This window comes from Hippichthys cyanospilos, chromosome 1 (assembly GCF_059441005.1).
Source record: "Hippichthys cyanospilos isolate Australia breed blue-spotted pipefish chromosome 1, RoL_Hcya_1.0, whole genome shotgun sequence".
Lineage (NCBI taxonomy): Eukaryota > Metazoa > Chordata > Actinopteri > Syngnathiformes > Syngnathidae > Hippichthys > Hippichthys cyanospilos.
This window is the reverse complement of record NC_142369.1, coordinates 29,253,971-29,278,694: the sequence shown is the minus strand read 5'-3', so window position 1 is coordinate 29,278,694 and position 24,724 is coordinate 29,253,971. Positions and strand designations below refer to the sequence as shown.

General features: G+C 40.6%; 1 protein-coding gene across 3 annotated transcripts in view; it reads right to left on the bottom strand.

The window, feature by feature from the left end:
• The window catches only part of ncor2 (nuclear receptor corepressor 2), a 93,006-nt gene that overhangs the window by 6,654 nt on the left and 61,628 nt on the right, over positions 1 to 24,724 (bottom strand). For all 3 annotated transcript variants that reach the window (XM_088402758.1, XM_088402681.1, XM_088402839.1), the window contains exons 18-39: positions 19,664 to 19,806; positions 19,425 to 19,563; positions 17,809 to 18,232; positions 15,062 to 15,182; positions 13,812 to 14,073; positions 13,031 to 13,195; positions 12,776 to 12,912; positions 12,559 to 12,658; positions 11,863 to 11,967; positions 10,770 to 10,861; positions 7,651 to 7,801; positions 7,270 to 7,419; positions 7,086 to 7,178; positions 6,438 to 6,655; positions 5,997 to 6,342; positions 5,361 to 5,561; positions 4,888 to 5,136; positions 3,632 to 3,784; positions 3,312 to 3,542; positions 3,013 to 3,190; positions 2,552 to 2,919; positions 205 to 335 (exon numbers count right to left, since the gene is read on the bottom strand). In XM_088402758.1, the coding sequence (XP_088258884.1) occupies positions 205 to 335; positions 2,552 to 2,919; positions 3,013 to 3,190; positions 3,312 to 3,542; positions 3,632 to 3,784; positions 4,888 to 5,136; positions 5,361 to 5,561; positions 5,997 to 6,342; positions 6,438 to 6,655; positions 7,086 to 7,178; positions 7,270 to 7,419; positions 7,651 to 7,801; positions 10,770 to 10,861; positions 11,863 to 11,967; positions 12,559 to 12,658; positions 12,776 to 12,912; positions 13,031 to 13,195; positions 13,812 to 14,073; positions 15,062 to 15,182; positions 17,809 to 18,232; positions 19,425 to 19,563; positions 19,664 to 19,806 (4,157 nt within the window). The remainder of the gene's footprint in view (positions 1 to 204; positions 336 to 2,551; positions 2,920 to 3,012; positions 3,191 to 3,311; positions 3,543 to 3,631; positions 3,785 to 4,887; positions 5,137 to 5,360; positions 5,562 to 5,996; positions 6,343 to 6,437; positions 6,656 to 7,085; positions 7,179 to 7,269; positions 7,420 to 7,650; positions 7,802 to 10,769; positions 10,862 to 11,862; positions 11,968 to 12,558; positions 12,659 to 12,775; positions 12,913 to 13,030; positions 13,196 to 13,811; positions 14,074 to 15,061; positions 15,183 to 17,808; positions 18,233 to 19,424; positions 19,564 to 19,663; positions 19,807 to 24,724) is intronic.

The window sequence follows — 24,724 nt, the reverse complement described above, 5'->3', positions numbered from 1 at the left end:
GAAAAAAAGGAATATATAATAAACTTTCAACAAAAGGTTACGGGTTTGTCTAAAACGGAAAACAAATAAAGTGCATCAAAGTGCCTGAAATAAAATAAAATTATGCCAATCCTTATTTTAATGTAATTTATACTTCACAAGGCAAAAATGATCCAAACTCAACACAATTCAAACAGTTCCAGACATGTGAGTGTGTAGACTTACACTGATGTGTTGCGCCAGGGTGACAACCCTTTGGCTACCTTTCACACAAGGAGAAGGTGGCTTCTGACCTGGGGAGAGCCTCTCCTCAGATGGAGGACGGTACAAAACATGTGACTCCATCTTTTGTTGAGCTGAGAGTTCAAATCAAACACATTAGGGTCAAAAAATATCTATGAACTGTACATATGTATATGTACATATACTGTATGTATATATAAAGCATTAAAATACTCAATACATCGATACAGGAAAGCTGTATATTAAAAGGGCTCTATCATGGAGAGTCAAATTTTTGAAGCTTTTAACAATGTTTTATGTTATTAACCCTAAACACTCCCAAAGTCTTATATTTTCTTTACTTGAACCATCTGAATATTCTTGCATGCCGTTGCGTTCTCGGCACTGACCTGGCTCGAACCAATAACGTCATTCTGTTCTCACGTCTCGCTCGATGACGTCAGAGCAAGGAGGAACGCCCTATTACGGCCTCTACACCACCCTTGTACCTACCGCGCAGACTAAACACATGCCTACCTTATCCAAGCAGCCATATCTTTTTTACTTTCATTTTCAGAGTGGAATTGGCGAGAAGACATTTTGCGCCAACTTTTCATTTATTAGTTACAAAGTTTTACTGTAGAAAATTTCAAAGTGGCAAAAAATGGTTAGGGCTGTGGTTAAACTGAAATCTCAAACTCTTCACCAGAAATAGTTGGAATATGGTTTTTGGAGCACGTGGAAAGTTTTAAATACCATGATGTGGCTCCTTTCAAATCTGAAGTGCAATATTTGGTGATTTTCTTGCGACTGACAACTGACTATTATTTATAAGGGTAAATTGCAACTCCCTGGCAGTATGAACGTGAGGAGATGATGACGCAAGTTGATCGCAGGGGATAGCAACAATTGCATGGACTCCCTCAGAGGAGAAATTCCTCCAAAGAGACTGTTGTTTTGGCTTCTGTTTGTGAGTGATGAATCTCAAGAACATACGGTATCTAAAGATCTTAAAACAGCCTTTCTCCCTCCAGAGTTTCCTACCTCTAGTTTTCCTACAATTATACTAAAGCTAATGTTGAAGTACAAGCATTTAAAGCATTCTTAATAAAAAAAAAAAAAACATCAATCTCCCTAAACTCTTACAGGTAGATGTTAATATACTGCTTGTACGTGTAGTATTTGTATCAACAAAGTAAAACTTTTATTTGTTAACGTTAAAAACTAGGACTTGAAGATTCTGGGCATTGTTAAATTAAATGTTTACTGAATTATTAAACTATTAATAAGGTGAGAAGATGAAACAATAAAGATAGCATACATAACTGTGTGTGTGTGTGTGTGTGTGTGTGTGTGTGTGTGTGTGTGTGTGTGTGTGTGTGTGGGGGGGGGGGGGGGGGGGGGGCAAGAGGATAGCTTAGCCGAGGAATGAATTTTCGTATAGTGTCAAAACGAGAAGCATGCATAGATTTAGAAGACAGGAATCAGTAGAAGCCCATCTCCCTCAGGCTCAGACAGGGTTCAAGCTGCCTGGGTCTCGCACTATGTGAAATAACAGGAGTCTGTTTGGTGGTTGGCACAGCTTTCAGCACAAGACCTTTATTAGGTTACTGCTAGTAACTTGGAGAGACAGCTATTTATTATAGTGCCGCTTCACTAGGGCTTTTTGGTCACCTAATAAATGCATCATTTAAATTATACTTTTTTTTTGGAGGGGGCTGGCCGTAAAAGAATGCCAAACGGGCCACTATTTAACTGCAATTGTCATCATGCCTAAAGTGAGTAGCCAAATGGAGGGAGGAGGGGTGCCTACGTGAGAATTCCTGAAAAATCTTTGATGTCAAAACAATGAAATTAAGAAATGAAGTGATTTTCTGACTGTCAGATTAGCAAATCACCATTTGTAGCTGACACCTTAAAGGACGCCTGGGATATCGCTCTTCCTCAGTGAATTATAAAAGCCTCAATTTTGGATTGCATCAGTTCTCAATCAGACTCTTCATTTAATCTTTGCCAGTTAGGTGGAATGTGGGTATGCAAGAATTTTTTTTCCTTCCCCCCAAGAGTACACCCTTGGTTCACAATTCTAAAGAGCAAATGTAGTTTAACAATTAAAGAAAAAATGTAAATGAATAGAGCTGATTTGATAATGCCAACCACCACAGCGTGCAAATAGCCACAGACTGACGGGGCGTGTCTGGGTGACAACGGGACCCTGGGATCCACAGCATCTTACCATCAGTGGCGCTGCTGGCAAGAAGCGAGCCCGTCTCTGGCTTCCCCGTTTCACAAGAAATTTGACGCATAATAATCGCGTTTATGAAGTTGGCCGCAGTCATGGTGGTCTTACCGAGTGCTCTGAGTTCTTGTTCCTGAATGGACATCGGTTTGTTTTGAGTCTTTTCCCTACTAGATGTACCACTTTCCCCACGGCCAGGAGGGTTATCCAACTGCAGGTGGGATGGTCGTCCTGATATCGAGGAATAAGGACCTGGGTATATTCCTCCCTGGCTGGGGCTGGAGAGCTTAGGGTCTAACTTGCCAGCGGGCAAATGCTGGTCTTGAACTTGCTTGGGGAGTCCTCGATTTTTGCCATCACGATTCTGTTCTTTGGCTATGCTTGAGTCTAGTGCAGGTGCATAGGCCTCAGGGGGTAAACCGGTCCTTTGAAGATGACTATGGTAACCTTGGTATCGGGAGGATCCTGAGGGTATGGATCTGACGAGAAAAAAAAAACACAAACAAATTCTTGCTGTGCGAGCCTGTATGCAGTTAGCTCACTCATCACATCAACCTTGATCGGTTACTTACCGTAACACAGAGGAACTGGAGTGTTCGGCAGAGAGATTCTTGCTTCCAGTATTGTGTAGGACGCTTGGCCTTTGCTGCACATTCTCTTGGGTTCGAGGGGACACTGGGGAATGCTGGTGACTGTATGGCTGGGAAGAAGGTCTCACACTGCTGCTACTTGCTAAGCTGTGCTCTGTACCTGAGACGTAAACATATCAACAGCCAATCAGAAACATATCCTCAAAGCCTCGCCCGCACTTGGGGGATATGAATAAATGTAGATAGAGAATCAAAAACCAAAGTCACAATCTGCTCCACACCTGGTCGCCAAATGGGGGCATGCTCCACATTTGCTCCAACTTTTTCTCGATCACGTTCTCTATCTCTGTCACGATCCCTTTCGCGATCTCTCTCACGTTCCCGCTCCCGGTCTCGTTCACGCTCTCGTTCTCGGTCTCTCTCCCGATCTCTGTCTCGATCCCGTTCTCTTTCACGCTCACGCTCTGAGGAAGAGGACGTGCCCTGCATCTTGTTCATGTGCGACGAGCCAACTTTGCGCAAAAAAAACAGAGAAGCAATATTTATATCAACAATGACCACAGGTATGTCTGGTACCAATTACAGGCATGGCCCATCATACCAGGTGAGATTGGGGGAGTTGTATAAGGCCTGCCAGGGAAGGTGGTACTTCCCCCTGGGATGTAGGTGATACGATCCATTGGGGAGCTGGCTGTCCCTGCAGAGGGAGGGACCAGGACAGGTAAATGCGGCACCTGAGATAGATCAATGATTCCTAAAAATAGGAGGGGAAAGAAGAGGAGAGCGGGAAAAAAAAAATAAACAATGTGATCATTTAAAACATGGGATTTTAACATATTTTAATTTTGGCCCATATACCCCTTACTGATTGTCCTCAGGAGACAAACTACATGACCAACGTGTCGACAATCAGGATAAATATGATGCAATTCTACAAACCACATGAAAAAATTCACAGATCAACTTTTCATTCTTCTAACTTTTAATTAAAATGCTTCTATGTTCTTCTTCGACAATTAAGTTGTAGTCATGGCATCCAGAATTCAGCTTCTATTCACCCCAATGAGGATTCCCATCAATAAAAGGTGCAATAAAGGACCAGGAGTCCACCCTTGACCACAATACAAAGTGGGATTCTAACTAAAGTAAGCCATTTTTAATCCAAAAGAAAACTACCATATTTTTCAGAGTAAAAGTCAAATTTTTCCCCCTCATTTTCGACACCCATATTGGGGGGGTCACTTATAACCGCATAACTCAAATCAGACCAACCTTTCCATGTATCTGTGTTTGAATAACATTAATTTGAATGCAAAATAAGTAATATCATGTCATTTCCAAGGCTTAAAATTATTTTATATATCTCTAATTCGATATAGTATGCAGCACAATTAATCAAATTTTAATCGCTATCACGATACTGGTTGACATCATTAATTAAGCTGATCCTCTGTGATATTAACATTTAAAATAAATGGCTGTAGTACAGTACTGTACATGTCAAACCAAGCACTTGGTCATTCTATCACCAGTGGGCAATGTTTCCCACATGTTTGCATGCCAAAAAGCTATGCTTTTCTCACCCTTATATAGTCTTAACCAGTGTGAAATGGTGTTGAGTTTCTCACCTGAGACCTGAAGGTGAATTTATTTAAATTATTTACTGTATTTATTTATTTTAGTTAATTAGTATTATTTGTAAGTATCAAGCCCTGGCCTTGGCCATTCCTTTGAGGTTTTTTTTAAATGTGCTTTATAAGTACTTATAAATACTTGACTTTGGTGCATGGTAAATTGGTGTAAATGATTGGAGTTCGCTCATCCTTTAGGCAATGAACATCAACAAAGTGGTCTTACCACGAGGGGCTGCAGAATAAGGCAGGGGAAGGGGCTGATCTCGTGGAGTAAGACCCCTGAGCATGTCTGAGCGCTGGGCAGCCATAGCAGCTGCTGCAGGCCATTGGTGCATTTGCTGGGAAGTAATGTAGTCATTGAGCAACGTCTGACGGTTCTCGAGGGCTGCTGTGTCTGGAAAGCCCCGGATGAGGTAGGGATAGGGATGAGGGTACGCTGGGTTGGGAGCCAGATGGCGAGGCAAATAGTAGGCTGTATTAACGAGAGAGAAAAATCTCTTAATAAGAGCTAGTAATCATCAAATGAAACATTACTCTTGTTTTTAGCTATTATTCCCACATACGTTAAGATGTACTTTTTATGTGATACAGGGTTCATTTGGACATGCGTCCTAGAACATTTTCCATATCTCTAATTCTCTTTAACTCATTTAATCATAAGAGATGTGCTGTGCAATGCAGTTGATGTGACTGTACCTGGGTCAATGGGGATGCCACGAGGCAGAGCTGCAGGATCAAAGGCCAAGGGAATTTGTCTGTAAACATCAGCTCCAAGGCCCTGCAACAGACGCTCATATGTCTGTTGGTCAGGAACCCCTGGGAGAGGGGATTTGGTAGCACTCATCTCTCTTGGGGTCGGTGTGGCTTTACGCTCCTGAGGTTCTTTTTTACTCGATCCTAGCGAGAGAAAAAAAATGGATACACAAAATTTATCGGATAATATATATGGAATACTTCTACATTTTGAAGCAAATGATTAAAAAAAAATGCAATACTAATTCAACATTTTAGAGCAGTAGTGTCCAAAACGGATCTTGGAGGACCGCAATCCTGCATGTTTTTGATATTTCCGTCTTTCCCCACACCTGATCCGTATGACCAGGATCATTGAGGCTTCCGCGGAGCTCGCCAATGAGCTGATCATTTCAATCGGGTGTGATGGAAGGACGGAAACGTAAAAAACATGCATGATATCGAAGACCAAGTTTGGAGGCCCCTGCTTTACGGAAATAGGTAAATATTTTTTGAGTAATCCCATCAGAGGTGGAAATGGGTAAATATTTTTTGAGTAATCCCATCAGAGGTGGCAGTAAAAACAATAGATGTCCTCACCATCATGTTGCCTTTGGCTTGCCTCCCTTGAAAGAGGCGAGCCACGGTGTGATGGTCCAGGGTAAGGGTTTCTTAAGGTGCTTTTGTCTTCGTAGCCCACTGGGCTATGATGGGATTTACCTCCCTGCTCCGAAACCAGTGTAAGGGGAGATGAACGTGCTATTGGGCTAGAGGTGCTGACCACTGCACTAGGGCGCCCTTTGGGAGCCTCTTCATAGCGTCCCCTCTCTGTCCGAATCTCCAGGTGAGGGGGTGTGTTGTGGTAGGAACGTGGTGAATTGGCTATGATGGAGCGAACGTCATGTCGTTTACCTGAGCCAACAGCCTCCTGCTTCATGGGTGTTCCCTGAAGAAAAGTATTAACAAGAACTTTCAATTTGAACAAATAGTAATAATGTTTACTGGGCACCAGAGTGCGTATTGATGATACAGAACGTTTACCGGTGTTATAATGCCCTCCTTAGCTGTCTGCCTGAGCTCCTCCCTGGGAATGAGGTGAATGGAGCGCCCGGGCTCCTTTACTGTGGGCACCATAGCCTCCCTCCCCTTCATTGGGTCTGACAGTGAACTGGCCCCACGTGGCGGCGATATCTCTCTTTTCATTTGCTTCGCCTCCCTTCTCAGGTAGCTATCCTGAGGGTCTAGATGACGTGGTATACCTAACATCATGAGAATATAGATTTTAAAAAGAGGATATGGATACATTGAGCAAGCAATCATTTTATTGGTAATTTTAGTTAACTGCAGGAATGAGTAAGACACAGTCTTCACACAAACTTACTGTAGTAGTCTTTTTGCAAACACATGGCATATATAGATAAAACTGATTTGGGATTATAAACCATTGATGCATAGGCGTCTAACTCCAGTCCTCGAGGATTGGTATTAAGCATATTTTCGATGCTTTTCTCTTGAATACACCTGATTCAAATGATTAGGACCATTTTCAAACTTCTGCAGAGCTTGCTGATGATTAATCATTTGAATCAGGTGTACTGGGGAGCAACACCTAGAAAAAAATGCAGAGCAGCGGGCCAGGAAGACTGGAGTTTGACACCTGTGTTGTATAGCAGTCAATGGTCATTTTACCTTGTGAGATGGAACCTCGTATGTGGTGAGCATCTTTATAAGGTGCGTGGTGAGGACTGTCCCTGTCATGAGGCATGGCTCGCCCAATAAGACCTGAGTATGGAAAAATGGCAAAATTAGGTGAATACTCAGGATGGACATGAAAAGACCAGGGCCAAACATGATCTAGCAGCTGCTGCAGTACCTTCACAGTTGGAGGCAGACAGTGAATCCCTCATAGGAAGACCTCGGGAGATGCCTCCCTCCATGACATCATAAGGACGCTTAAGGCCAAGAATTTCACCAGGTTGGCCTGGCCCTCTACCTTCATCTTTAGAGGTTTGAGAAACTGGACCTACACATTCCAAAGAGCAAGATGTTTGTGAACAGACATACAGTATAAAAGTGCCATTTTTGCCTGAGATATTCCATTAATATCACAGGCATGACATACGGTATTGAATTAAGCATGATGAATAATGGCAGCAAAAAGTAAAGTGTTGCATTTATATTTTTGTTCAGTGCACACAGTACTCAGTATTTATGACGTTGCACAGACATTGTTGGGTTTGTGCAAAATACTCACGGTCATATGTGAGGATGTGTCCACTTATTCCCTCATAGACGACATGACCCTTTGACAATGCGTCGTCCCGCTCCCTATCAGCACGGCCAGCGCTGTCCTCTGTGATCAGACGAGTTATAGTTCCCTTATACAGCACATCAGCCGGTGTCCCCTGCGGACACAGTGAGATCATCATTTTACAATGAAGGTGATGACTGAAATGATAAGGTCAAACTCAGATGTATTAACAAGGTTTTGGTTAAGAGAGAAAAGCTAATCTTTATTTCTAGCTAAGGCTGAACAATTTAAAAAATAAAATCCACTGAAAATGCCATTTTTGTCCGCATTATTCCGATTCCGACTTATTATGCAGTAATATTTCAAAGATCTCTTCCCATGAAATTTTAACAAACACAATCAATACATTAATCTGTATAAAAATTCTACCAAATGTATCAAATATAATTGTTTTGGACATAGTTACGTTTTAAACTAAAACAGAGGTCATGAATGAATATCAAAGATCAATTTTAATCAGAATCGTTCATTTAGTGAACATTTGAAGTCTTTTAAGCATTCACGACAACAATTTTACAAAATTCTATCAATCCAGTGTGCCATACGCATAAAAGTAAATCCAAATTACAAGAATAAAACAAACAAATCTGTAGTTTATTCGAACTTTTCATGTTTCACCTAACGATGCGTGCACTACATGTCTTAAAGTGATAGGACACTCATTCAATAAATTTTAGCAAAAAAAGAAGTTAATATTTCATCTATGATTAATGATAATATGGCGAAAGGATTTATGTACACTTAATAGCTTTATAAACTAATTTTCACATTTGCTGCCGCCTGAAAATGACATCACATGTGCATAAGACTCAGGTAACGACCAATCATGGCTAATCTATTTCCTGGGTTTGGTCATGCAACGCTTGCAAGCCGAGCCATGAACTGTTGTTAGTTCCTGAATCCTGAGTAATGTCAGTTTCAGTTGACAGCAAGTGGCAAAATGTGTTTTTTAATTGGACACAAAAAATAATGTAGTAATCAAATAATCATAGATGAAAAAACAAAAAAGTTACTTTCCTTCCAAAAATGGCAAAAGCGTAGTAGAGCTTTTGTCCCCCCCCCAAAAAAAAACAACAAAACAATATACATACACCAGTATATATACAAATAAAATAAAGCCAACCAAGCGACCAGCGTGAAAGTTGTTTTTTCCTTTTTTTTAAATTGGTAAGTAAAACTGGAACTTCTTTGATTTGAAAATTGCATTCTACTACGTTGTGATGTCAATTTGTATTTGATTAAGTGGAAAGCCCTACTTTCAGCCTTAATTGTTACTATTCTTGAATAACAACTTACTTGGCAAAGTAAAATCTTGTTCAAATTATGCACTTACATATCCTGAGTAAAGATAATATGGTTACAGATATTAGCTGGTAGATCCACATAGGGACGGGTGGCAAGAGATCACATTTCGGCTTGTTCAAGAGTGTACCTTCCAATTCTTGAGGATTTTGGGTAGTGAAAAATAAATTTAACCAATTAAATAAAAGCAAATAAATGAGCTGCCAAAAAACACGGGCTTGTACACTGCTCATTTCTTCTTGTTATTAATCATTCTTCACAGACTGATTGGACCAGTTGGTTATTACATGACAGTGGCTTGGTTAGAATTAATAGGTATAGACACGGCACACCATGTACTTGTTGCTAGGGTGACTAGGACCCATCAGAGCTATGGTTATGTCACAGCTGCTATTGCACTTGGTCTTCCTCTCACCGCTCCATTGCTCTGTCCTGTGCACCATTAATCACAAAAAAAAAACTAAACACTGGGTGCAAGTTATATGGCTTTGAAAGGAATAGGCCAAACAACCATAATATTGGGATAGGAAATGACAGTTATGTGTAGTCTTTGCTTCTTGTGGAGCTACCCAGATGATTTAACAGTACCATTTGGTCATTTCAACACTGCTGAAAACTCTTACAGACTCTAAAAAGATATATTTTCAATTTATTGGTCCTCTGTATTACTGCCTACACATTAACGTTCAACAAAGCTTGTAGCTGGCACAGATCCAACTTGAATGACTCGTTTATTGCTAAACACCTTAAGGATGGTAGTTTGCAATGGTTTGGAACGGTTCATTTACCCATGACCAGCTACATTTCGAATTTATTGACAGCCACAACATCCCAGTTTGCCCAAAACACCATTAGATTTTAAATAAATTTTATTGGGTCTTGGTAGGTTTTCTCACTATATCTGTGGATTGCCAAGGGGGTGGAGACTGCTAAGTTCGGGGGACACTAGTACTAGTTCTCTCCAGACCCTGCAAGTTATGATGGTGTCTTTCAAGTTTCTAACTTTATGATTAAAGTATGTCAAACATATTTCACTTGGTCTCTCTATGATTAAAGCATGCATGAGATACAGATTGGAACACATTGGCACCAATGGTAAAAAAAAAAAAAAAGTGTGATAGTAATGACCATCATTGTGTTCTGAAACTGTAAACGCATTAACTGCTGTAAATACACTTCGCTTCCAGCAGCCACAGCAGCCATGTTCTAATCTACCTTGGGCAAATGATGAGGACGACCATGGCTGTCCTAGACATGGCTGCGGTGGCCACTGGGAAAAGAAACTGCTTTTCGATTAGTTTCTAGAAAGGTTTTGCTAACTGGCACTAAGCCGGTCTTGTTTGGCCTGGCCTGGCCTTCTTTGCTTTTCTATTACAAAGGACGGGGCGTGTAATGGAAAAAGCAACCACACAGAGTGGAACCAGATTGTTTCATTGCAGAACCAGAATACTGGAAAACGGCCTATAATGTAAACTATGTAGCTTTAGAGCTACATGTTGTCAGCAGAATGTCATACAGAAATCACCGAGAGTGACAAGCTATCTTAAGACAAAAAGAAAAGGTATTTTCTCAGGTAAAAATGCATTAAAAAAAATTGAGGTAATTGGGGGGGGTACAGGGTGTGCCCGGTCTAATGCTACACTAAACTGGTTGGGATAGGCAGCAGCAAGCTCGCGACCCATGTGAAGGGAAGCAGTTGAGAAAATTGTGTGTACACACACACATTTGAAGACTATAGACAAAAAGCAATCCAAACTCACCTGAGTTATGGAGCCACCTCTGTAGGAGATTGAGGGATCTGGATGCATTCTGGTCCCTGGGATACCCTTCGTAATACTTCCTCCCTGAACAACTAGTAAAAAAAAAAAAAAAAAGTTCAGACAGAGCTGTTTCTGACAAAATATAGAAGAGGTGTATAGTTTGAAAGATATTTACAACTGCAATTTAATTGCATGCTCATGTTTGAAGATTTATCAATTCATAAAACTACCATTCATAGAGAAAATGTGACAGAGCACAATGTTTGTCTAGCTGTTTTTTTAAAAGTAATGTTTAAATACGAAGATTTATGAATATAGTCCAGAATCCAGACCAAAGATACTGTTGTTGCCGTTGAAGCTTCTTTTATAGGGATTTGTGAAAGATGGCTATAGAAATTTGTGTTTTATTTTTGAAGCGCTGTAGGGGACTGCGGTTCATGACAGCGCTCTGCTGCAATGATGTTATTACCCGGCTGAGAGGCAGTTTTCAGCAAGTAAAGGGTTAAGCCCCTATCCCACTGGGGAGAATGAACTTTGCGAATGGTGGCAAAGAGAGCAAATGCGTGTGCCCGTCAGGGGTTTGTTGGGGTTCGCTGGAGTAAGTTTGTGATGAGTTCAGGGTGTGTTTGGGTCGAGAGTGTTTGCCTGACGGTCGCCAGTACTGCACTCGACGCACAGAAAATGTGAACTTTATCAAAATGTCCGTGCGATAGGAACAACACAGCCCAACAGAACCAGAAAAATTGGGCAACCTCTGATTCTGAAGAAACCCAGTGCACCGTGCAAACACATTTCGGATATGACCTTTTGTTTGCCTTCAGTGGCCTCTTCCACACAGCACATTAGGCATCAAACTCGGCATGGAACACATTTAGCAAAAATTTTTCAAAATTGAAAAGATTACAAGAGAATCCGGAGACTGAAATTGCAGTTGTGGTTTCACTTGATTTCTTCTTTACGCTAGAATTCTTAAGAAAAATATATTGTTAGATGACTGGCAGAATTCCCACTTTTAAGTATTGGGGTTAGGCTTGTTCAGAAAGACTGTATTATTGTTAACATTATTACAAAACAATTATGTCAATAAAATTACCTCTCCCACCATCATGGGGTGTGCCTTGAGCAGATGGGTTGTCCGCTTGCAACGAGGAGCTGCGAGGGGATAACTGTTCTTGTTTTACTACAGGGAAAGGACCACCTGTAAAACACAAAGCAATTAAAAAAAAAAACACAAAAATAAAAGAATATACTGTTACCCAAAAGATGGGACTTTGCCATCTATTTAGATATAGTCTACACATATTCGGGGTTCTTGCTGTAAATGTCCTCGGTTTGTCCTATCTTCTATACAAAAACCGTTTTTTGTTTGTTTTTTTTAATTTCCAAAATCTCAGATCAAAGATCAAATCTCTCCAGATCAGCCTGCATGTAGCAATCATAAACTGGAGTTTTACATCATCACTCTGTTTCCTGAAAAAGATGCAGATGCCGGTGACATTAAGACAGAAGTTCTTTCTGATTGGACAGCATTTGGCGAAACTACTGCCACCTACCGACTCTGAATGCTTGTAAATGAATAAAACCACAGTTACGAATTTGCTTAGTAGCAATGTTTTTGTAATAAACAAAGCTATATGGAGGGGTTTTCGTTTGTTTTTTTAACACACGAAGACGGAAGAATTATCCGGGTTTAAATAGACCTGGTTACATGTAGAGAAGGCCTCAACCAAAGGAAAAAGCGGTGAACTTACTCAGAAGGGAATTTGATTAGCAAGATAAATTCACTCACCAACTTTCCTCTGATCAATCCAGGACAAGTTCATCTGAGAAGTAGGCATTTTTCCATGTTCAAACCCATGAGCTGGGCTGTGCAACTGCACAGGAGTACCCTGGAAAAGTATTCAACATAATTCAAAGTCTTCCCAGTACTTGCACATATCTTTGCAGTATCCTAATTTGAACAATTCTTTCTCTTCAGACCAACCAAGACTCTGTTGTATTACTACCTGTGTGATACTGCCTCCTGGTTTGGTTGATGAAATGAGAGGTGGTGGCTCTGGCATAATGAGAGGTCTCACAGCTGCTTGCCTGGCATTATCCTGTTGCAAACCAGGATGCACTGGGTGGCCTACTTGCTGAAATGCTGACGGGCAGAAGAAATGATGAAATAATGAGAAGAGAAATAATTAGATGCAATGTAATATGTACATAAAAAAATAACAACATGTATCAGGCCTGATGAGATAGTGAAGTGTCTTTACAGTTAAATTGGAGCAGGTGTTGGTCGTGACTGATCTTGGTCATGTCTCGTGGGGACATGGGGAACGGGGACAAAACTGGTCGACCCAAGTTAGTGGACCTTAGATCATCCGGGCCCAATGCGGGCCTCTTGACTTCACCATGTGAAGAGAAAGCCTGCGACTTTTCTACAAAAGCAACACATATACTCTGTCATCATGCATTTCTGTGTTTGTTTTGTTTTGTTATTTTAAATGCCGTTTTAAGACGGTGCCTTTTCTTAAAATCCAGGGTTATCCAAGTATAAGAGTTTTTCATAATGGGGCTTTCAATGACATGACTGATCTGATATTCGCATCCAACAAGCACACAGTGATCAAGTGGCCTAAATAAGCCATTGGTCCCTTTTGGGACACGAGAGATACAATTATTTATCAGCTCCCTCTCTGCCAGTGTCCCAGAAACAAACGAGTACACTGGAGGACAAACTATAGAGCACACACTCAAGGTCAGCAACCAACTATAAACCTCGTACAAATACCATTTAATATGTTTAATTAAGTGCCAACTGCCAAACACCATGCAAGATTCTCGGCACACCTGAGTTTCTTTTCTGACATATAATATCTGCCAGATTTAAGTCTTAAGAAGCAAGTAAGTAGTGTAACAGCATTTATAAAGAAATTAGCCAAATAAGAGTTACGTGTCAGTTAACTATCGACATTGTTTCCTGAGAATCCTATGTTGCTTGGCACCAGAAGCAGTTAAACATTAATTATCCAGTAGGCAATAAAAGAGGCGTACCATCTTTGTCACCAGTGGAAGGGCTGCGTGGGCGGATGCAAGGGCTGCTGCTATGAGGAGCCTCCCTGTCTCTTTCTGTTTGTTGGCAGTAAGGCTGCTGTTTGCCTGGCTGGCCTGTAAGCTGCTGCTGTTGTTTGACCTCCTGAGATGACTCACCATGAGCCATGGTGATCTGCTGCTGATATAGTGCCAAAGCATGGGGGGGTAATACACCCTTAGTACTGCCACTCCGCTGATTGCCTTGGACTGATGCTTCTGGTATCTATACACAGAAAGAAAGGGAATTTAAATTAACATGCAAACACTGTGTCTTTAACATCCATACGATGTGTGATGAGGATTATTGTTTTGTCAAAACATAAGGGTACTTTACAATCTATAACCTATTTTATGGTTCCTGTAACCCTTCAAAAATCTATTACAAATGTAAGTCCTTTAAAGATATTTTTCAAGCCATAATCATTTTTGTTAGTCTAGAATCAAACTAAAACTATTTTATGAAAGCATATTATTAAGAAATCAAAGAAAAAGCAAGTGAAGTTTTATGCAAACATTTTGTTTGTGCATTCTTAAAAATCCAAACAATTAACCAGGCATGCATCCATCAATCCATTATTCAAGCCCCTTCATGGGCGTGCTGGAGCATATCCCAGCTGTCTTAGGCAGTAAGAGGGGTATACCCTGAGCGAGTTGCCAGCCAATTACAGAGCACACAGAGAAAAATAAACATTAACACGCACAAACAAATCGCTGCGTCTAGCAGAAATCAGCTGCTCGCTCGCAGTGCGCAAATGCTCAATATAGGCTGGCGTGATGGAGGTAAATGACACTTCACATTTTGATGGTGACAGTCTGACGCAGTTTTTCTTTACACTTTGCTTTTTCAGCCAGCAAATTAATCTTATAAAACCAAAACTTATGAAGAGGAATTTTCAAGCAGGAAAAGGAAAATAGTGTTCTGCTGAGCACAATTAAAATTAAGATTTAGGAAAAAACGCTGATCATGAGTTATAAGATGGTTACGGTACTAAAAACATGGTCATTATTGATAAAGAGTAAACATGTTTGTTGGACTTCTTTATTTATAAACACTTTTCACTAGCAAAAAAAATGTTTTACAATTTATATTTTCAGCCGAATATTAGAAATTCAATTAGAGTTACTGTTGGACATCCAAATACAAAAAATATTTGATAGCTTCATCCCTGGCCAAAAGCACATAAGTGAAGTCTGGAGAACGAGTGACTCACAATAGGTGGAATAGCAGCAGCCCGCTGTTTGAGCTGTTTCAGGTCCATGGGTTTCTGCAGAGGGGATGAAATCACCCCATCATGCGTGTAGTTCAGTAGACTTGGACGAGGAGAAGTAATTCTACAGAAATAATAAGAATACAGGAATATCCTGAGTATTTTTCCTTCGCCTTCTTAGGTGCACATCACAAAATAATTAACTACCTTAATTTATTGCTAGGCCAGTAAAAATGTTTTTGTTGTTTAAAGTCATCAGTGACAGCGAATGAGAAAAACAGAAAAGTAAACGTGATAAAATTGACATTGGCTGTTAGGGTTGGGTAAAGTTTGAATTTGGATGATTCCGGTTCCTTGGTTCCATACTGTTCAGAAAGAGGATCATATGTGCCTTTTCAGGCCGCATGCGTTCTGGGCAGACAGTCTCTCCAGCAGTTGAGAGCACAGGCTCACTGAGTTGCATATGATGTGACATTCTGCAAAAAATGAGCACATCTTTTTTTTTTTTTACTATAGAAAGAAAAAATAAATGCTGCATTTGAAAGGACTACAGTGGTGTGCATGCTGTGTAAGCTAGGTATTAGCTCAGCATTTGATTTAGTGCTTTACCCTACTGTTTTATTTTCTATTTCACATGGTTGCTCAATGTGGGCATCAAACACATTTCACTGGTTTACCTACTCAATTCTGACTGCGATGTGAACATCCAGTATTAGTATTCTATACATTGCTGCCTGAGACAATGTGTTGCTGCACAGAGTAGAGTTCGTATTGGTTCTACTTTACTCGTGCGACGTGCCTGTCCATTACTCCATGCCACATACAAACTAATGGTCTTTTGTTTGTTTTGAGCAGCTTCCACCAGTAAGCAGGTCCAGAAATGCGGTTCCGATATTTTTAAATACCCCAATCCTGGTACCCAACCCTATTGGCCGTACAAATGAGCGATGTACGGCGTACGTTTGAAAAGGTGTTTCCACCTATACAAATTACATCAAAAGCGTACAACTTGACAGGTATGGAATCATCCCTACTACTCACAATAAGGAGCACACACTTTAGGGAACGCGCACGCACACACACATATGCACAGACACACAGACACTCTCACACACACGCCTCTTTGTTTGCTTTGGCAGAGGGCAGCATTTTTCTCAGCTCTGCCAGTGTGTTCAATTGGCTCTCATGAAAAAGAAGAACAAATACAGTGCAAACAAGACTAATCATTCGTCCCACGCACTTTGACACCCATTTCTTGTGGCCTCATTCACAGGCACGCACATCTACAGAATACATTTAAACACGCACATTATATGCCATTAATGGCACTGAAACCATTTAGCTGACAGAAAAACTGAAAAGGTCAAGAATGTAAATACACCCAACTAGTGAGGGCAATTGGAGTTTTTGCTGGGGGAAGTTGGAGATGTTGATGTGTGTGCATGTCTATATGAATGCTGTCAAGTAATTATAATTTTAAGTAATTAATCACAAAATTCTGCATCATTAATTGCAAAGCTTGTAACAGATATTCACTTGAGTAAAGACTTAGAAGCAGGGATCACCAAATTAAAAAAAAAATGTTTCAAAGACCATTTTAATAGCTTTCTTTGATCTTTTAATATGGTTCTTCTCATATAAAATACAGATGCTGAAAAAAACAAACAAATCCGACATTTTTTTCCTACGCTTATAATAGATATGATTCTCATATTTAGCCAATCAGCATCACGTTCAAGCAGTGTTTGTGAGGAACTGTGAAGTTAACTTGCAATGATGTACAACTAATAGGATGTATGAACATGGCTTTGAAAAGTTCTTTTTTTTTTCATTCAGCTGTTGAGCAACTTTTTAAAGCACAGCACTATACACATCCGTTTTTGACTGTCTGGGCCATTTAAACAAATGCAGTGGTGCCTCTCCTTACAAAACTAATTAGTTCCAGAAGTCACTTCGTTATGTGAATTTTTTGTATGTAGAGGCGCTTTTCACAAAGAAATAGACTAATCTGTTTCTAGCCCAAACAAAACGCTTCTAAACCTTTTAAATTCATAATATTAATTGCAGCTGTTGATAATATGAATGCAGTTCATTTGGTTGCCTTGAAATGGCGCTGGTGTATTTGATATGCATGCAGAGAACTTTCTTTTGATCATTTTATTTGTACATTTCTATTTTACATTTCTAGTGAGCTCGGCATCATTTACAAGTCCTCAGGAGCAATAATATTTATTTTTGGATAATTTTGAGCATGTGTTTACTCAAGCTAAGTTTAAGCAAAGTACTTTTTGTGTGCAATACTAACTTGCAAAGAATGTGCTAACGACCCTAACGTCAGGCGCAACAGCATGCTAGTTAACTAGAGATTTGAGAGGAAGTGTTCAGCAGTTTGTTTACAGCCATCCGAAGTGATAAGTATGTGTTTTTATGTGAATATGTAAAATGTTAGCCATAGTTAAAGTCAGTTTTATGTTTGCTAGTTCTATGGTGTTGGTACTGTTGGTGTAAAGTGTGGATGAAGCGTGTAAAGATGAAACGAGCAAGAACACAGTAAACTGTGCAAAGAACTCGTTTAGGAACCGGAAAAGGTATGACAGTTGAAACTTCTGCACACATTAGAAGTATTTTTGTTGTAGGGCGGACTGAAAACGAAGGGAACATTTCTCCTCAATTACTGTTTAATGCAATGGAATTTGGGGGTTGGGGGGGTTAAAAGATATGCATTTTAAAAACATATTGTGTGTTTTTACCTGTTCTTATCTGCGTTGTCTGTTTCTTCAACTTCATCAGCACTGCAAGTGGCGCTCGAGTCGCTGTCCCCATGGGAGCCTACTTTGTGGTCCTTCTTTGAGCTCTTGGGACAATTCTTGACATCTTCAACTTCACTTGTAGAAGCTTTCTTGTCTGTGGCATCACTGCTTGGTGATGTTTGGGTGAGCTCGTTGTTTGGCTCCCCTGTTTCAGTCTTTATCTCCTGCTTGATGGGGGCATCGACATCTTCTTTTACTGGAGGTTTTACATCTCCAGCCTGCTCTTTATCTGCTCCAGCTACCTCTTTATCCCCAGTATTACAGCCAACCTTTGACTTATTGGAACCCTCTTCCTTGGCCTTGGCATCATCAGCTGAATGTGGTGATGGCAAACTCTCTGTGTCTGAGCTGTTGTTGGCACCACCTACCAGGAGGCAAAGCAAGGGATTTCTAAGTGAACTGCTGAAACATAAAATCACTTTTCAAAATTGTGGCCTCAGCTATAATTTAAGTCAGCCACCTGAATACAAAATCTCTGTATTTATATTAGTGTTATTTCATGTGGACAAAAAAACAAAAAACAAACCCAAGTAGTGACACAGCTCTATCCATCATTGAGTGACTGAGGGCTTAAAGGAATCTGGGATTAATAACGCCTTGATCATAGAATATTTGAACCGACTGAAACGTTTCACATTTTGATTACTTTATAACCATGCATGTATTGTTTTTTTTTTGTTTGTTTTTAATTGGAACGTTATGTGATCCACCAACATAAAGTAGCACATGATTATGAATTAGAAACCCCTGCATCGGTACTTGGTAGAGCCACATTGCTCTGAGATTACATCTGCAAGTCATCGCTCGGGATATGTCTCGAAAGGACTTAAATATAGAATAATATTTTTCCCCATTCCTTTTTCCAAAATAGCTCAAGTAGAGCCGGGATTGGATGGAGAGCATCTGTAAACACCAATTTTCAAATCCTGCCCAAGATCCGCAGTAGGAGTTAGTCTGGACATTGAGAGAGACATTTAAAGGAATGGATATTGTATAATTTAAACAATTCTATTCGGTAGATGATTACTGCCTCACAATTAAGAAGCCCGAGTTCAACTCCAGCTGGCCCCAAACTTCCTGTGTAGAGTTTGAATCAGTCAGCTGGGTTAGGCACCAGCAAGCCTAGGACCCTTGTGAGGATAAGCGGCCATGGAAGACGGATTGATAGAAGAGTACAGGGGATTGAACACATATGTATATCCACTTTGTGGATTTACATTCACTTAAAATAGAGGACAAAACAAAAGGTAGAGGAGAACAGTGAGGAATAACCATGCTCTACTGTTTTGCTCCAAATTGAAGGTGTTTTAAGACACGTTTTCTATCGACAATATTACAAAAAAGTCACACGCGGGCACGCGCACACACACACACACACACACAAAAATAAGTACATTAATCCAAAACCTATAATACAATTTTCCAAATCTACTTGTATTACGTTTGAATTTGCCTTTCCATCCAGACTCTGGCATTTTGTAAGACGGTCTATAATTTTTGGGAAACGATGTCACGTCGCGGATATTATCTTTATGGTTTCTCTCAAAAGAATGTACCTTCACCATCTTCCGCTGCCTCCTCTTCATTGCCACTAGCCCCTGAGCCTTCCAACTCTTCTTCCTCTGCAGTGAACTGGGCAGTGGCCTCCTCATTTTGAAGGGTTTTGCCCTTGCGGCGAGCCTTTCGTTCCTTTTCCTAGGATAATATTTAATGCAGAAAAAAGTATTTAAATAACACCGAATGTTAAATGTTACAACTTTATGATTGCTTCCACATTTTTTTTTCTTTTGCTTACCGATTTCATTTTATGTTGCTGCAAAATCTCATCCAATTTTTGCCTCTTCTTGTAGTTGAAATAGAAGTTCTTACATTGTGACACAGTTTTTGATCCCACCATCTTGGCAATGGCTGACCAATTTCTACCATACTGAAGAAGACCTGTAACGATGACCAAGTGGTGCTTAAATTAAGGCGACATTCTTATCACCACCCTGAAACAGTTCATAAAACTATGTCGGAGTAGCCTTTTAAAAATTCTAATCTACTGCATGCATGAATAAAACATTGCAAGATCATAGGCTCTGAAATAATAATGTTATATTAATAAATTTAATTAAGGTAAGAAAATGACCAGTAATAACATGTATGCCTCTTTTAATAGCTGTCATTTCTTGACTGCACGACAATCTTAAACTTGATTCCACAGCGTAATAGATACTGTGGATAGGAGGAACACTGGTAAGTCGCCATTATATTCCTAAATACACAAAACCATAGAAATGTTCTGAACTATCCCTTTATGTCAATGACATCACTAACGCTCCCTCACTGAGGTCAGACTGTGTTATATTCTGACTAACTTTGATGTGACCTAGTTCCAAGAAACCCTGGTCCTATACTCAGTCAACCACATGATTGTGCCTTACAGATGAGTCGACATGCACCCGCCAGACCAAAAGAGGATAGAAACAGCGGTCATGAAATTCACATATCACATGCGCTCAAAGGATTGTTGCAGGGAGCGGTCAGCATGTTTGAGCAAGAGAGGGCCGGAGACAGATAGTGTAGAATTTACTGTGGTGGTTTTCCTTCAGCGTGTGCTGTTAGCTAAAAGCAGCCCATTAGCAGTGTGTGCTGTAAGAGGCTTAACTTTGCACCACCCACTTGTTTCCTGTGCCAGTACGACAGATCCTGGCAGGGTACTCTTAAGGTTGTGGGGGTTGTTACAAACAAGCACGCTGCCAACACCTAGCGGGGTAACCTTACACAAGAGTTCATAGGTCCTTGCACCTTTTTTATTCAACGGAGAAATAAATTATATAGAATTTAATACTTAAAAATACATTCCCTGCTAGCTCTCCCAGTTATAATGCATCTTTGAAATTAACGGCGGTGATTTTAAAAACATGTCGACTATAAATTAATATCCCACATGCAAAGCAGTGCATCATCTCGGAACTGTGAAAACACCAGTCTTCCTTTTATGAGAATATATTAATGAAAATATTACACAAGCCACAGCAACAGTTGACATGTCTTCATATAAAACTGCTACACAACTTATCAGGTTTAAAGTTGTAATGCGATGACTAAAAACATTGCTAAAAGAGCAAGGGAAAAAAGGCCAGAGTTGAATGTCCTAACTCCAGAAGACAACTAGTAATGCCTATATTGGAGAGAATGACGCCTCAAGCAAGCCAGTCATCATTTTAGACAATCTATAAATACATTCCATAAAATCTAAGAAAGCATTTAGAGTACTCAGAATGAAAAGTAAAGACAAATATCAATACCTAGTTTAATCCTTGTATGTAAGTGTACAAAGCGCATTCCCAAGTTGCTGCAGTTAACTCAAAGCCTTACAGGCAGGAGAGACACGTGGATCAAACATCCAATCAGCAGCAGCAATAGTGAAGCAGGTGGTTGCCTCGCACCCAATCGGGAAACTCAAAGGCCTTTAGCACCACCTAGAGAAGTCCAATCAATAGCTGGTGTAGCCAGAACGTGGTTGTCACTGGGTCACATGCCTGTTACTTCAGCCGTCATTTTGTGGCCCTGCTGGATCACACGATCAGACTGCCTGATCTCTGGAGGGATAGCCTGGAATGCTCTTCAACACTGGGCCTTCCCATCCGGAGCTCGGCACAATCCCTCCACTCTTAATTCCAGCTGGCTTGATACTTGAGCTGAGGTCAGGTTGACACGCTCCAAAAGCGCACATTCTCCTCGTCTTTCTCCGACTCTCTGCTAGTCCATGAGTTTCAGTAATTGCAGCTCTGTTCTTGGGCTGTGTCTCTCTTCAATGGCGGCCGTCAAAGAAGACTTCCACAGGAAAGTGAGACTACAAGGCTCTCCCGCTCTCATCTGATCTTTCCTCTATCGCTCTTTCCCCTCCCTCTCTGTCAGGCTATCCCTCCCCCTACCTCACTCTGCCAGCAGGCACCACCGACCAGTGTTCACACAAATGCACGAGTACTCACTAACACTCTCTCTCTCTCTCTGTCTCTCTCTCCCCCTCTCTGTCTCTCTCTCTCTGTCTCCCTCTCGCTCTCCCTCTTTTTCTCTCTCCCTCTCTCTCTCACACACGCACGCACGCACACACACACACACATCCCTCTCTCCTGTTAATACTTTAACACAGAGACACAAACATACACTCAGGCAGTCCAAGTGTAAACATAGAGGCAGTAGAGAGGAGGGGAAAGAGAGGACGGCATAGAGAAAGAACGAGAGAACGAAAGAGTGAGGGGGGGAGTAGGGAGAGAAGATGGGGGGGGGGGGGGGGGGGGGCAGGCAAGGCAACAGAGTTGATGTTGATACCATGAGAAAGCATAAAGGCTTTCACATTTTTCCTGACTGACCTCCTTTTCATCTTGAATGTGACCTCGCCAGTCTATAATAAAACAAAGTAAGGAGAGAGCACATGGGGGGCTGGGGGGTATGCCCTCACTTGCCAAATCTTCCACAGCTCTTGCCAAGTTGGGCTGATGCCATCTCCCAAACCGAAAAGTAAACAGGGAGAGACGCCAAGACCGAGCAACAGTGGAAAAGAAAGATGATCTGTGGTTTTCTACCTGCAGTTCCTTTATGTGGGTTCTTCCAGCAAGTAGAGCTGGGGCCATATTCAGGTGCCTGCCTGCACTCTGACGAAGCCTTACAGATAACTGCACTTACATGAATGCAAGCCAAGAAGTGTACACATGCAAACATACAACAAGAGCCAAGAGTTATAACCTTTACAAGACATGTATCTAACACACAGACCCACACAGAGAGATGAAAGCTAGTGGATTTAAAAAGCAGGGCGGCTCTGTGGATGAATGGTTAAAATGTCCCGCTCACACTTAAGGGACCCAAGTTAAATTCCAGTTCGCACCGGCCTTCCTGTGTGGCGTTTGCATGTTCTCCCCGAGCCCGCATTGGTTCTCTCCGGGCACTCCGGCTTCCTCCCACATTCCAAAACCATGCATGTTAGGTGTATTGGACACATTATATTGTCCTTAGGTGTGATTGTGTGCATGTGCACTGAAATTGGCTGGCAACCAGTTTCGGATGTCCCCCGCCTACTAGGACAAGCATCAGCAAGCCTGCGACCCTGGAGAGGCTAAGCGGCTATAGGAAATGGATGGAAATAGTAGCAACCTGAGAAATACTGGATGAGCTCTGGATCTTTGAACAGCAATTATTGATGAGTTAATTGCAATACTTTGTTTATTGCTATTTATTTATTGCTCGTTAGTGGAATGTAGGCTGCTGCTCGGGATAGTGAAGAGAATAAGAATTTCATTGTGTGGTACAACTATACATATGACAATAATTTGTTGAATCTTAAACTGAAAAGCAAGAAAAATTGTTTGAATGGTATTAAAAAGTCAGGATTTCAATATCCGCTAACATTGTATAAATCCGGTGATGAGCGTGTTCCTTTTTTTGCTTAATCTAACAAGGAGGCGTTTAAACGGAGCACAATATGATTGCAGAGTTGACTTAACAAGTCGCCTCTTTGAAAATTCTTAAATGGCAATCACAGTTTTTATTTATTTATTTATTTATTTATTTATTTTTTACCTTTTTGGCATGCAAGAGGGATAAAGAGGAGGTCTTTTGTCTTAAAAATATCTTACCAGTGATGGCACACAGACTTGCTAAGAACAATTAAAAATAACAAGAATGTTAATTTAGACATTCTTCATTTATTCATTTGTACTAACCATTGTTCTCTTCTTAATGTAACAAATAGGCATGGGCTTATAACAGTATTGGTAATATATCGTGATTTTGAAAGCCACGGTTATTGAAAACCAACTAAATCTGTCAAAAACGGTAAAAAATAATTTCCCTCCCATGTACGATCTCTGCCTGAACAAGCAACTACAGCGTGCAGCAAGAGTCTCCTCTCATTGTGTATCATACGTGAGATTTCCTCTTCAGCTGCAGCAAAACAAAACCTGAGCAAAACATGCTTGGCTCCCTCAATGGTTGTTCAATTTTATTTACATATTCATTTAATTTAGCGTGGTCAATTTTTGTTATTGTAACAAAGGCTGTATTAAATATTTTGTTTAAAAACAAAACTGTTTTATAATGTATAAAAATGGCAATTAAGTATGATTGCACATTTAATTGAATTTTAATCACGATCTTAGCTGTCACGATCAATTCAGCTGATCCTCGGCGATATTAACATTTAAAAAGCCAGATACCGTACCACAGGGGCATACACAAGACTTTCTCAAGCTTAAGAAATAGCAAGCGAGCAAATCCTGCAAGAAGGGCGGCAGTATTAAGCTTGGTTCATGCTTGACTCCACGCGTCAAGAAGTAATTTCGGCAACCACTCCCCTTCGCTTGGATTCTGCAATGTTCCGCAATGCGTACCCTCTGGAATTTCTTTAAGAGCGAAAAACATGGCGGGTGAACTATTGTTGATGGAAGTTTACCCGTACTAACAGCTTTATGATTCGGCTGAAAAGGACTATCATTATCTAAATACCGTAAACAACTCCTGGAGAGAACCATGTTGGACAGTGATGAGAAGTCGATTAAAAAAAACGCTTGGAAGAATTTAAATTGTTTGAATCTACTATGATTCTCTAACTGTTATAGAATAGTGTTGTTTGTATGCTGTAGACTCCATTTACTGCCACTTGTAGTATGGGAGAATATCGACTGACTGCGGGGGAAAGTCGCACCGAGTATAAAATGCTGCAAAACGCGTGCTGGCGCGTCAAGCATAAACCAAGCTAGACTTTTGCTACAGGCTAGTATTAAGCAAACATTTTTTTCAAAATAATAGAGTTTAGAGCTGTAATTTCACAACTGTGATCCCGCAATACCATGATATTTTTGCTCAAGGT